This window comes from Entelurus aequoreus, linkage group LG11, assembly GCF_033978785.1.
Source record: "Entelurus aequoreus isolate RoL-2023_Sb linkage group LG11, RoL_Eaeq_v1.1, whole genome shotgun sequence".
Taxonomy (NCBI): domain Eukaryota; kingdom Metazoa; phylum Chordata; class Actinopteri; order Syngnathiformes; family Syngnathidae; genus Entelurus; species Entelurus aequoreus.
The window spans coordinates 22,230,019-22,243,499 of NC_084741.1; the positions used below are offsets into that span (position 1 = coordinate 22,230,019).

General features: G+C 38.5%; 1 protein-coding gene across 1 annotated transcript in view; it reads right to left on the reverse strand.

The window, feature by feature from the left end:
- thsd7ab (thrombospondin, type I, domain containing 7Ab) overlaps positions 1-13,481 on the reverse strand; it is a 621,850-nt gene that overhangs the window by 341,484 nt on the left and 266,885 nt on the right. Inside the window, exon 3 of the mRNA XM_062062699.1 lies at positions 6,092-6,340. Coding sequence (XP_061918683.1) covers positions 6,092-6,340 — 249 coding nt within the window. The remainder of the gene's footprint in view (positions 1-6,091; positions 6,341-13,481) is intronic.

Here is a 13,481-nt window from a genome sequence, read left to right on the forward strand (position 1 = left end):
ATCGCGGAATGATCAAGTATGACACATAGAATGGAGCTGCTATCCCCGTTTAAATAAGAACATTTCATTTCAGTAGGCCTTTAAGGGCAAAAAACTAATTATTATTTATATTTCTAATAACATATCATGTATATCGTATCGCAAAAGGCTGCAATATACTGTATATTGCAATGTATATTTTAGGCCGTATCACCCATCTCTACAATAAGTAGAATGTGTTTTGCTTTCTTTCCTGGCTATCTGTGGCTTTTTTGCAGCCCTTTCAAAAGAATAATTCGAAGAGTTGAATATTGTAAAAAACAGACTTCTGTAGTCATGTTAACTTTGGTTAACTTCTTCTTCTTTGGGGTTCAAATGTCACTTATTAAAACAGGCTGGGGCTTTTTTTTTATCTGCCTTCAAGATATTGTAAACACAAAATAAACATGGCCTCACAAATGAGCAATTACAAATGATTTGCTTTGTCGCGGAAAACACAAAGACGAGATGTTGGCTGCTTGTTATTGAAATATCTTTAAATGCACAGCGTATTTTGACATGCTTGTACAATATTTTTCGGACTATAAGCCGCTACTTTTTTCGTACACTTTGAACAATGTAGCTTTTAAAACACTGCTAATAATTTATGGATTTTGCTTCGCAAACAGCCATAATGTTTTGTATTCAACAATAGTTTCCATGTAACACCACCAGACACACCAAAAAGGTGTGTTATTGAGTGTGCTAAAGCGCCAACTTTTGGAAATGTTCGCTCACTGCACGTGCTGCAGGTTGAAAATGCACATCCTGTTTTGTGCCTTGAACCGGAAGTGTATCTTGTTTCGTCTATAGCGTTTTTGCTTGAAAGGATTATTCATCCCTCCAAGCAACATTAGTACGTTTTACAATATAACTAAAACACTTCATACTTACTAAACCGGTCCATGCGTATTTTCATGCATATTTGTACGTGCTATCATAATGTAATAAAGCTAGCGTCGTTATCATTAGCGCATATGCTAACACGTTTACGAGTGTCTGTTTTGGTATTATTAACTTACAATGGCATTCTTTTTGTATTGTTTCAGTTTGACAAACGCCTCAGTAAATTCACCAAAACGTTACCGTGGAGTAATTGAGTCTTTTTAGCTGATTGGAGAGCTAGCTTCTGCAGCTAGTGGGGTTATGACGATGACTTCTGTTTTGTTTGATCAGCCGTTTTACTGTCGTGTGACAGACACCGTTTGGAAACAATTAAGGTATGTAAAATAAACATTTATATAGAGATGTCCGATAATATCGGCCGATAAATGCTTTAAAATTTAATATCGGAAATTATCGGTATCGGTTTCAAAAAGTAAAATGTATGACTTTTTAAAACGCCGCTGTGTACACGGACGTAGGGAGAAATACAGAGCGCCAAAAAAACTTAAAGGCACTGCCTTTGCATGCCGGCCCAGTCACATAATATCTACGGCTTTTCACACACACAGAAGTGAATGCAACTCGTGAATGCAACTCATACTTGGTCAACAGCCATACAGGTCACACTGAGGGTGACCGTATAAACAACTTTAACACTGTTACAAACATTCGCCACACTGTGAACCCACACCAAACAAGAATGACAAACACATTTCGGGAGAACATCCGCACCGTAACACAACATAAACACAACAGAACAAATACCCAGAACCCCTTGCAGCACTAACTCTTCCGGGACGCTACAATATACACCCCCCACAATTAATCCCACAACTGTATATATCGTATCGGTTGATATCGGAATTGGTAATTAAGAGTTGAACAATATCGGAATATCGGAAATCGGCAAAAAAGCCATTATCGGACATCTCTACATTTACAGAATCTTCCATTCCGGTATAGGTCTGCGGTTTATAGTCTGGTGCGTAAAAAATATTTATTTCTTCTAAAATTTGGTGGGTGCAGCTGCGCTCTATAGCCCAGAAAGTATTGTAATTAATGTACACAAAAGGCAAAGAGTATGGAATAAAGTTTGGACATACCCGTCTTTAAAGATTGTTTGTACACTTCATAAAGGTTTCATGCTGGCCACAGATTACTTCTGCTAACATTAGTTTCAATGAGGAAAACTGACAATTAACATATTGTGTTCAGCTATTGAGTGAGGGTTACTATTATTTAAAATCACTTAAACATGGTCAGCTTAGACACAAAAATACTAATCATTAAGGGTGTAACGGTACGTGTATTTGTATTGAACCGTTTCGGTACGGGGGATTCGGTTCGGTTCGGAGGTGTACCGAAACGAGTTTCCACACGGACATATTAAGTAGCGCACCGCACGTTGTGTAAACAATGCACACTGAGGCACAACACACGGCATGCTAGCAGCGACCGGGCTACTACTACATGCAAAAGCCAGAGCTGGAAGACCCTCCTGCCTCGTAAAGATCTCCCGTTTGGGAACATTCCGGTTTCGCGGTGCGATACAAGAATGGATAAAATCGCTTCAACGAAGAGAAAGATGAACAAACACAGCTCCCACCGCATTCAAGCAGCCTCTCCTCGGTGAGTCAGGCAGGGCTAAAGCAATAACAAATGTTGTTGGTGTTTTTATAGCAGCAGATTTAAGACCATATTGCATTAAAAACTAGATTTTGACCCACTTCTATGGTGGAAGAACAATGAGCCCATATATCCTCTTACTGCCAAGTTAGCCAGGCACTACCTCGCCATACCTGCTAGCTCCGTGCCCAGCGAAAGGGCATTTTCCACAGCTGGAGACATTTTAACTGCAAGCAGGTCTGCTCTTTCTGCAGAAAATGTGGATAAACTGATTTTTCTGGCAAAAAACATGAAAATTGAGTGAAAGTCACCAGGGTTAAAGGCTGGGGGGGGGGAGAAAAGTTAATCTGAGGCTGAGTTGACTGTTAAAGGCCTACTGAAACCCACTACTACCGACCACGCAGTCTGATAGTTTATATATCAATGATGAAATCTTAACATTGCAACACATGCCAATACGGCCGGGTTAACTTATAAAGTGCAATTTTAAAATTTCCCGCTAAACTTCCGGTTGAAAACGTCTATGTAGGACAGGGGTGGGCAATTAATTTTTACCGGGGGCCGCATGAGCAACCCTAGCACTGCTGGAGGGCCACACCGACAATATTTCAATTAAATTTTGCTCAAATTATTTTTGATATACCGTAAGATAGATAATAATAATATTTTCATTTAACCTAACTTATCTTTATACAAAAGCAGATGGCTTTTGATGGTTTTATTTTTAACACTTTCTTACACAACACTTCCTGATGTATATTACAATACAAAAATTTCAATTTCTGTCACTTCATCCTGCATCCTCTTTGTTGTGAACGTAGCACGCCTGTAAGGTGATTGGCGAAGAAGGAAGAAGCGTTGCTGTTGCGGAAATGAGGAGTGAGGATTGGTTTTCCTTTTGGAAAGAACGAGATAAGTTGAGCTGTGTTAGTATAGCATGCTCAATAAAAGTTTAAAAAGAGCGTCAGACTTGGTGTGCACTTCTTCTGGACGCTACAATTGATGTCACAAGTGGGATGAAATGCCTCTCAGTTCGCCTTGCCATCAAACCTGGGAGTCTTCATTGAGGGCGGAATTCCCCCGTGGCAAGCAGCGTGGCTGCACCTGTAAACGCTCTCTCTCTCTCTCTCTCTCTCTGTCTCTCTTTGTGGCGAGCTCCTCACGTGGCACGTACCTCCCGATGACGTAGCACACAAACAGTGCAGTATGCGCAAAGTTTTACTTCTGACACCAATTGTAGCGTCCAGAAGAAGTGCACACGAAGTCTGACGCTCTTTTTAAACTTTTATTGAGCAAGCTATACTAACACAGCTCAACATATCTCGTTCCTTCCACACGCACGTCTCCTCACCTCTCATTTACGCAACTCAAGAAGACAACATCTACTTCAGCAGGTCGTTACACTATATTCTTTAAAGACAGAAACGTGTGTACCACAAATTAAGCACACGGCTTTACCTTTACTTGGCAGTCCATGTCTTTTTTAAAACACGCCATTCGTCATCAACTTTTCTCTTTTTAGCGTCTCGGGGATAACCGGGCATCACTTGTCGCTGTGCGCCTTCCCTCAAGGACATACGCACATATAACACTTTTCAAAATAAAAGCAGCACAGTTGTATTGCACGCACGACAAATATGTTTTTTTTAAATGTATTTTGTATTTGTGATTGCCGCTGCGCGCACGAGCATACGTCCACACGGAAGTAATACTAATAACGCTTTTCAAAACAAAAGCAACACCGTTGTATTGCACACTCGAAATAGATACTTTTTAAAATTTATTTTGTAATTTATAATTGGCCTCACGCGGGCCGGACATGCGGCCCGTGGGTCTGATGTAGGATGACGTATGCGCGTGACGTCAATCGTTAAACGGAAGTATTCGGACACCATTGTATCCAATACAAAAAAGCTCTGTTTTCATATCAAAATTCCACAGTATTCTGGAAATCTGTGTTGGTGAATATTTTGCAATTTGTTTAATGAACAATGAAGACTGCAAAGAAGAAAGTTGTAGGTGGGATCGGTGTATTAGCGGCTGGTTGTAGCAACACAACCAGGAGGACTTTGACTTGGCTAGCAGACGCGCTATCCAACGCTAGCCGCCGACCGCACGGATGATCAGGTGAAGTCCTTCGTCCTTCCGTCGATCGCTGGAACGCAGGTGAGCACGGGTGTTGATGAGCAGATGAGGGCTGGCGTAGGTGGAGCGCTAATGTTTTTATCATAGCTCTGTGAGGTCCCGTTGCTAAGTTAGCTTCAATGGCGTCGTTAGCAACAGCATTGTTAAGCTTCGCCAAGCTGGAAAGCATTAACTGTGTATTTACATGTACATGGTTTAATAGTATTGTTGATTTTCTGTCTATCCTTCCAGTCAGGGGTTTATTTCTTTTGTTTCTATCTGCATTTAAGCACGATGCTATCACGTTAGCTCCGTAGCTAAAGTGCTTCGCCGATGTACTGTCGTGGAGATAAAAATCCCTGTGAATGTCCATTTCGCGTTCTCGACTCTCATTTTCAAGAGGATATAGTATCCGAGGTGGTTTAAAATACAAATCCGTGATCCACAATAGAAAAAGGAGAGAGTGTGGAATCCAATGAGCCAGATTGTACCTAAGTTACGGTCAGAGCGAAAAAAGATGCGTCCTGCACTGCACTCTAGTCCTTCACTCTCACGTTCCTCATCCACGAATCTTTCATCCTGGCTCAAATTAATGGGGTAATCGTCGCTTTCTCGGTCCAAATCGCTCTCGCTGCTGGTGTAAACAATGGGGAAATGTGAGGAGCCTTTCAACCTGTGACGTCACGCTACTTCCGGTACAGGCAAGGCTTTTTTTTTATCAGCGACCAAAAGTTGCGAACTTTATCGTCGATGTTCTCTACTAAATCCTTTCAGCAAAAATATGGCAATATCGCGAAATGATCAAGAATGACACATAGAATGGATCTGCTATCTCCGTTTAAATAAAAAAAATTCATTTCAGTAGGCCTTTAAGAAACCTCATCTTATTTTGTTTTTATTTTATATATGTTGACTGCATTAACCCTGGCAATCGACCCTGTGTGTATCTGTATGTTATTGTTAAATGTTGAAAGGATAAAGCCATTGTTTACAAATTTTGGTAAATAAATAACCAGAAAATGTATATTTTGTTTTTTTCTTACTGTACCGAAAATGAACCGAACCGTGACCTCTAAACCGAGGTACGTACCGAACCAAAATTGTTGTGTACCGTTACACCCTTACTAATCATCCTATAAAAAAAAACACCTAATATTTCATGCTGGTGACATTTTGTCATTATAATTGATCATTTTAGTGCTGGCAGTACGTGTCCAACCTTCTTGTCCTCTAATGGAGTTATTGACAAGTGACGTTGCAACAACAACTTTCTTGAGGCAAACCACTTCTGACAGTGCGTGCGTGTGTGCAATATCCTTGCTGGCTCGATGATTCTTGTGTTTATATACAGTATATATATATATATGGCACCAGGCCAAATCTATGACACACACAGGTTATTATGAGTGATGGGAGGCATGTAATCAGCTGGACTCACGCGGCGCAAGGCATCAAGGCGTCACCCTCAGGCACGCACGGCTCCCTCTCGTCCAGCGGTGGGCACTCGGTGCCGTCGCCCACGGGGAACTGGAGCACCTGTCTGCCCCGAGTGCGGTGTCCTCGGGGGTTGGCGGGGTCGGCGCAGGTTTTGGAGCAGAGGCCCCAGTCGCTCCAGTCGCTCACCTGGCAGTCTTTGGACAGGACGCAGGACTGGATGGTGAGCGGCACCTCCCGCTGGCTGCACAGGCTGTGGATGCATGGGAGGAGAGTAATTATTTTGTCAAAAATAATTAGAGCTGGGAATCTTTGGGCACCACACGATTTGATTCTCCATTCAAAATCTATACTTTTTAATAACATTGGCTGCCAGTTCTATGATTAACTACATTCCTCTATAAAATAGATAAAAAGCTGTAATACATTTCTATATTACTTATATCAGGGGTGTCCAAAGTGCGGCCCGGGCGCCATTTGTGGCCCGCAGCTAATTGTTTACCGGCCCGCCACACATTCTGGAAATGCTATTGCAAAAATAAACAAATAACATTTAAAAAAGTGGAATGAGGTGAAATCTAACGAGAGAAGGTTGACACAAAGCTGCCATGCAGGCTTTTTTTTTTTAAAATGTTGTCTTTCTTTTTTTGCCATTGTTTAAAAAAAAAAATAATGACAAAAAAATCCATGTAATAATGAATTAATTTCAAGGCTTCAGTTACTTCAAATATTTCACTTTAAAATGTCTTATGCGGTAAATATTGCATACAGGCATGTGATTTGACCACAATGAAAAAGACTGAAAAAACTTCCGAGGGTCTGGGGGACGAAGGCCCCCAGCCAGGTCCAGGGCGGTGCCCTGGTGGGGGGACAAGGGGGGCAACGCCCCCCGAAGCTCCTGGTTTTTCACCAATTTAACATGCTAAAATTAACAAAGACAGCACCATTTGAAGAAAATATTTTAGTGTTTAAAGACATGAAAACATCATTAATAGAGCATACATAACCCAATTATCCTAATGAATCACTGTATATGGTTCAGTCCCAACAGTATTTAGTCACTAATATTTACATCTTGTGTTCATTTCACATCCACAGGTGTCACATTGATCAGTGTTATTATGTAGTTTATTTACAGTATTACCACATTACTTCAGTTCATGTAATGTAAACATTTCATTCTTTTCGCCAAAATAGGATATACATTTATGAAAATAATTAAACATGTTTACTATTGTTTACTCATATTTGAAAATAGGAAATAATAATAATGTGAGGACACTGACATATTGCATGAAACAAGTGTAAAAATATTTACCTTCAAGATTGTTACACCACTGACAATAGTTTAAAGAGACTACATAAGAACATAATATTACAAAATAGTATTATATGCAAATTTATTTCAAATAAATTGTTAACTGGATTCAATAATGCGACTCTTTGAATTTCTGTAATTTCATAATATATTTTCACGTGGCTTTTTATTTTTAGAAAAACCCATTTATATTTCGCTAAGCAATAATTGGTTAATTTTTAAAACAAACATGCGTATTTCGCAAGCAAATATTTTTTAGCTTACCTCATTATTAACAACCCTGTCTGCAACTGAAGTGGGTGGATCTTTCCTCTCCATGTCTACGGCAGTTGTCGATGTAAACAAAAGATGAAGTCCGTAAGGTTTGCTCACTTTCGGTTGACATCCAAAAGTACCAGCTAGTGAAAAGTTTGTTTTCCTTGCTTCAAGTTGTTTCATATGTTTTTGGCGTTTCGCATGTACTTCCAAAGCCTTGAAACCCCGTGATCCATAGTCAATATTATCATGACACCACGTGCACAAAACCTTTCCGGGACGATCGATTTTCCGAATAAAATCACCGAATAAAGTCATAACTTTCTTCTTCCCAACAGTATCAGTGATTTCCCTTTCCATCCAGTCCCATCGAAACTTATTTTTGACATGTTTATCAATTTCTTTTACTCGTAAAGCGTCCTTTCTCTCGAGAACCGACATTGTTTACGTATGGAAAATGGCCGTAGTAACCATTATGAATGATGACGTTATTAACGTCATCATTCATAACAGATGTCCTGATTGGTCACAAGGAACATATCGACCAATCAACTACGGCGTAATATAAACTACATCTCGTATCTTGATTTAGGGTCGGAAAAAAAACGGAAAAACGGGAGATAATTTTTTTTCTTCCCCCCGAGATTTAAAAAGACGGAATTCCGACTTTAGAAGGAAAAATCACATGCCTGTGCATATATTGTGCAGATGCCATATAAAAACATTAAAGTTTTTTTTGACAAAAGAGCATAATACAAAAAAATAATAGTTTAAACGTAAAATGCACAGATATATCTGAAGTTGATCCTGTAACTTAAGTGTTGAAAATAAAAGAAAAACCTAATAAAAATGTATCACTTTATGAGTGGGGCACCTTTTGGATCCCAAATATATTTAGTGGTATTGTATTTATCTTTTCACTGTGATTACCGTACTCAAAAATATTAAAGAATTAAAATCAATGGTGTCCTGCATTATTGATCTTTTAAGGCTCTAATTATTAAATACTGCATATTTCAGTTTTACTATAAAAAACTAAGTTGTTTTTGACAGAAAAGCCATAAAACCTTTTTTTTTTAATTACTTTATTTGAACTTGAAGTTGATATAAAGATTAACTGTAAGCGTTGAATAAAAAATAATAATTTTACTTATTTTTAACATTTTAATGACTGAGACCCTTTATTTTACCCCTAAAGGTAAAATAAATAAAAAATCCATATATTTCGTTATGTTTTGAAAATGAAAAATATCAAAATGGCCCCCACATGCTTTAATTTTTCCATGTGCGGCCCTCAGTGGAAAAAGTTTGGACACCTCTGACTTATATGAAAACTGGTTAGGTTTAATAACAATTCTACTCAAACAACGAATCAAGAAAAGTATCCAATTTATTTATTTATTTATATATATTTATTTAGTATATATATATATATATATATATATATATATATATATATATATATATATATATATATATATATATATATATATATATATATATATATATATATATTATTTTTATATATATATATATATATATATATATATATATATATATATATATATATATATATATATATATATATATATATTATTTATATATATTTATTTATTTATATATGCACCTTATTGCTTTTTTATCCTGCACTACAATGAGCTTATGTAACGAAATTTCGTTCTTATCTGTGCTGTAAAGTTCAAATTTGAATGACAATAAAAAGGAAGTCTAAGTCTAACATTTCTTTTTGCTAATGTAAATCTGTACAGGCTAGCAGATATTAAAAAAGTTCACAAATCGAATAAACAACTATATGATTTGGCTGAGTGGCTGGACAGGACAGATTTAAAATAAATAAATAAATAAATAAATAAGAATAAGAAATTAAAAAAAAAAATGTTGTATTGATCAGTCCAACAAAATAATACCATCCATCCATCTTCAACCGCTTATCCGGAATCGGGTCGCGGGTACAACAGCTCCAGCAGAGACCCCCAGACTTCTCTCTCCAGAGCAACATTAGCAACTTCCTCCTGGGGGATCCCGAAGCGTTCCCAGGCCAGAGTCAATAATACCAGACCAGGCCAATAATACCACGATAACACAATTCCAATTGCAAAACCAAACCCGGCCCAGCAACATTCAGAATAGCAATCAACAGAGCAATTGAGAGGACACACAAACATGACACAAAACAATCCAAAAGTAGTTAAAAAAAAATGAACAGTATCAATATTAAGAATTCCAACAAAGCAGTGATTAGAAATCCCTCATTTACATTATCATCACAGCCATTTATAAAAAATTAAATAAAAACAATTAAGGATCGTTACAGCTAAAAATCATGATTCATTCGAAAATTGACATTTTTTTGACACCCCTAAAAATAATACACATTTGCAAGCTGTCAAACAGGTGCCAAAGCAACAGGTGGCGCAATAAACCCAAATCAATAACTAATCAGAAACCTGTAGAAAGGCACATTAACAACACAATGACAACAACAAAAGTGTGGTCTGATCGTAAAAAGTACTAACTCTGAAATACTGCGTCATATACAGTAGTCAGTGTTTGGACAGCCAGCGACAAGATCTAATATTATTCTGTCTCTTTATAACAACCCCAAAGCATTAAAGGGGTCATATTATTATTTTTTTCTACATTTTAAACATTTCCTTGTGGTCTACATCAGTGGTCCCCAACCTTTTTGTACTTGCGGACCGGTCAACGCTTGAAAATTTGTCCCACGGACCGGGGGTGGGGGGTAGTACATTTTTATTTTTTTTTGTCATAAAGAAATACAATCATGTGTGCTTACGGACTGTATCCCTGCAGACTGTATTGATTTATATTGATATATAATGTATATATTGTGTTTTTTATGTTGATTTAAAGGCCTACTGAAACCCACTATTACCAACCACGCAGTCTGATAGTTTATATATCAATGATGAAATCTTAACATTGCAACACATGCCAATACGGCCGTTAACTTATAAAGTGCAATTTTAAAATTCCCGCCACACTTCCGGTTGAAAAACTCCTTTGGATATGATTTATGCGCGTGACGTCACAAAAGCAACGGAAGTGGTTGGACCCCATCGGACCCGATAGAAAAGCCTCTTGTTTTCTTCGACAAAATTCCACAGTATTCTGGACATCTGTGTTGGTGAATCTTTTGCAATTTGTTTAATGAACAATGGAGACTGCAAAGAAGAACGTTGTAGGTGGGATCGATCGGTGTCTTAGCGGCTAAGTACAATACTGTAATATCTGTGATATTTGCATTAGTGTACTGTGTCTTTAAGGGTTTGGGGAAGGCGCATGCGCGAGTGAGTTGGCGGAGAACTTGAGTGTGTGTGAGCGTGAGTTTTGGCTAACAGCAGCTCGTGTATGTGTGTGCGTTACTTTTTGAACTACAACCAGTTACCGCTTGTTAATAAAGCGATTGAGCAGCGCATCCTCGTCTGTGTGACTCCTTCTCCACTGCGGGGCATTACAATACTTACAGCAACACAACAAGGACTACTTACCCTGATGCCTAGCCGATGCTTGCTGCCAAACCCACGGATGAAGTCCTTTGTCGCGCGGTTGATCGCTGGAATGCAGGTGAGCACGGCTGTTGATGAGCAGATGAGGGCTGGCTGGCGTAGGTGGAGCGCTAATGTTTTATCATAGTTCTGTGAGGTCCGGTTGCTAAGTTGCTAAATTAGCCTTAGCGTCGTTAGCAACAGCATTGTTAAGCCTTACCAGGCTGAGAATTTTTAACCGTGTAGTTACATGTACATGGTTTAATATTATTGTTGGTCTTCTGTCTATCCTTCCAGTCAGGGGTTTATTTATTTTGTTTTTATCTTCATTTGAGAACGACGCTAGCACGTTAGCTCAGTAGCTAAGTGTGTCACCGATGTATTGTCTTGGAGATAAAGGTCACTTTAAATGTCCATTTCGCGTGCTCGACTCTCATTTTCAAGAGGATATAGTATCCGAGGTGGTTTAAAATACAAATCTGTGATCCACAATAGAAAAAGGAGAGAGTACATAGTTCTGTGAGGTCCGGTTGCAAAGTTGCTAAATTAGCCTTAGCGTCGTCGGCAACAGCATAGTTAAGCCTTACCAGGCTGAGAATTTTTAACCGTGTAGTTACATGTACATGGTTTAATATTATTGTTGGTCTTCTGTCTATCCTTCCAGTCAGGGGTTTATTTATTTTGTTTCTATCTTCATTTGAGAACGATGCTAGCACGTTAGCTCAGTAGCTAAGTGTGTCACCGATGTATTGTCTTGGAGATAAAAGTCACTTTAAATGTCCATTTCGCGTGCTCCACTCTCATTTTCAAGAGGATATAGTATCCGAGGTGGTTTAAAATACAAATCCGTGATCCACAATAGAAAAAGGAGAGTGTGGAATCCAATGAGCCAGCTTGTACCTAAGTTACGGTCAGAGCGAAAAAAGATACGTCCATCACTGCCTCTCAAGTCCTTCACTGTAACGTTCCTCATCTACGAATCTTTCATCCTCGCTCAATTGTGAGGAATACTAGCTCCTGTGACGTCACGCTACTTCCGGTACAGGCAAGGCTTTTTTTTATCAGCGAGCAAAAGTTGCGAACTTTATCGTCGATTTTCTCTACTAAATCCTTTCAGCAAAAATATGGCAATATCGCAAAATGATCAAGTATGACACATAGAATGGATCTGCTATTCCCGTTTAAATTAAAAAAAATAATTTCAGTAGGCCTTTAATTTAAAACAATTTAAAAAAAAATAATAATTATAATTTTTTAAAATTTTTTGTTATTTCTTGTGCGGCCGCGGCTCGGTACCAATCGGTCCACGGACCGGTACCGGGCCGCGGCCCGGTGGTTGGGGACCACTGGTCTACATAACATGTGATGCTGGTTCTTTGGTCAAAGTGTTGCACAGATTATGTTTTACAGGTCATCTTCAAGCCGCTTTCTGACTGTCTTTTGTGGGCGGTCATATTTACATGCCTCCACATTTCAGTGCTTCCATAGGAGTCTACTGATAGATATGTGTATGATTGTTATATATGTATAATCTGTACTCTTAAACTGGTCACACAAAATGGTTAATGGTTGATTATATGACCGAAATAAACTTATTTCATTCATTTCATTCATATAAGTTAGAACTATACACTACTTTGTAGTAGAAATGGCAAGTGTGGAGGATGCACGAGCATGTACGAGCCAATCTGCTCCACAACAAGAGGATAGAGAAAAAGAAAGAAATTGACTAGGTCAGTGATTCTCAAACCGTGGAACGCCAAAGTCTGTAAATATGTACTGTATATGGAGTATCATTGTTGATGTTTGTACATTGTGTGTAATAATAAAGTGGGCAAATACAAAACCCAAAACCAGTGAAGTTGGCACGTTGTGTAAATCGTAAATAAAAACAGACTACAATGATTTGCTAATCCTTTTCAACCTATATTCAATTGTACAGACTGCAAAGACAAGATACTTAACGTTCAAACTGGAAAACTGTTATTTTTTGCAAATATTAGCTCTTGGGACATTGATGCCTGCAACATGTTTCAAAAAAGCTGGTACAAATGGCAAAAAAGACTGAGAAAGTTGAGGAATGCTCAGCAAACACTTATTTGGAACATCCCACAGGTGAACAGGCTAATTGGGAAAAGGTGGGTGCCATGATTGGGTTTAAAAGCAGCTTCCATGAAATGTTCAGTCATTCACAAACAAGGATGGGGCGAGGGTCACCACTTTGTGAACAAATGCGTGAGCAAATTGTCCAACAGTTTAAGAACAGCATTTCTCAACGAGCTATTGCAAGG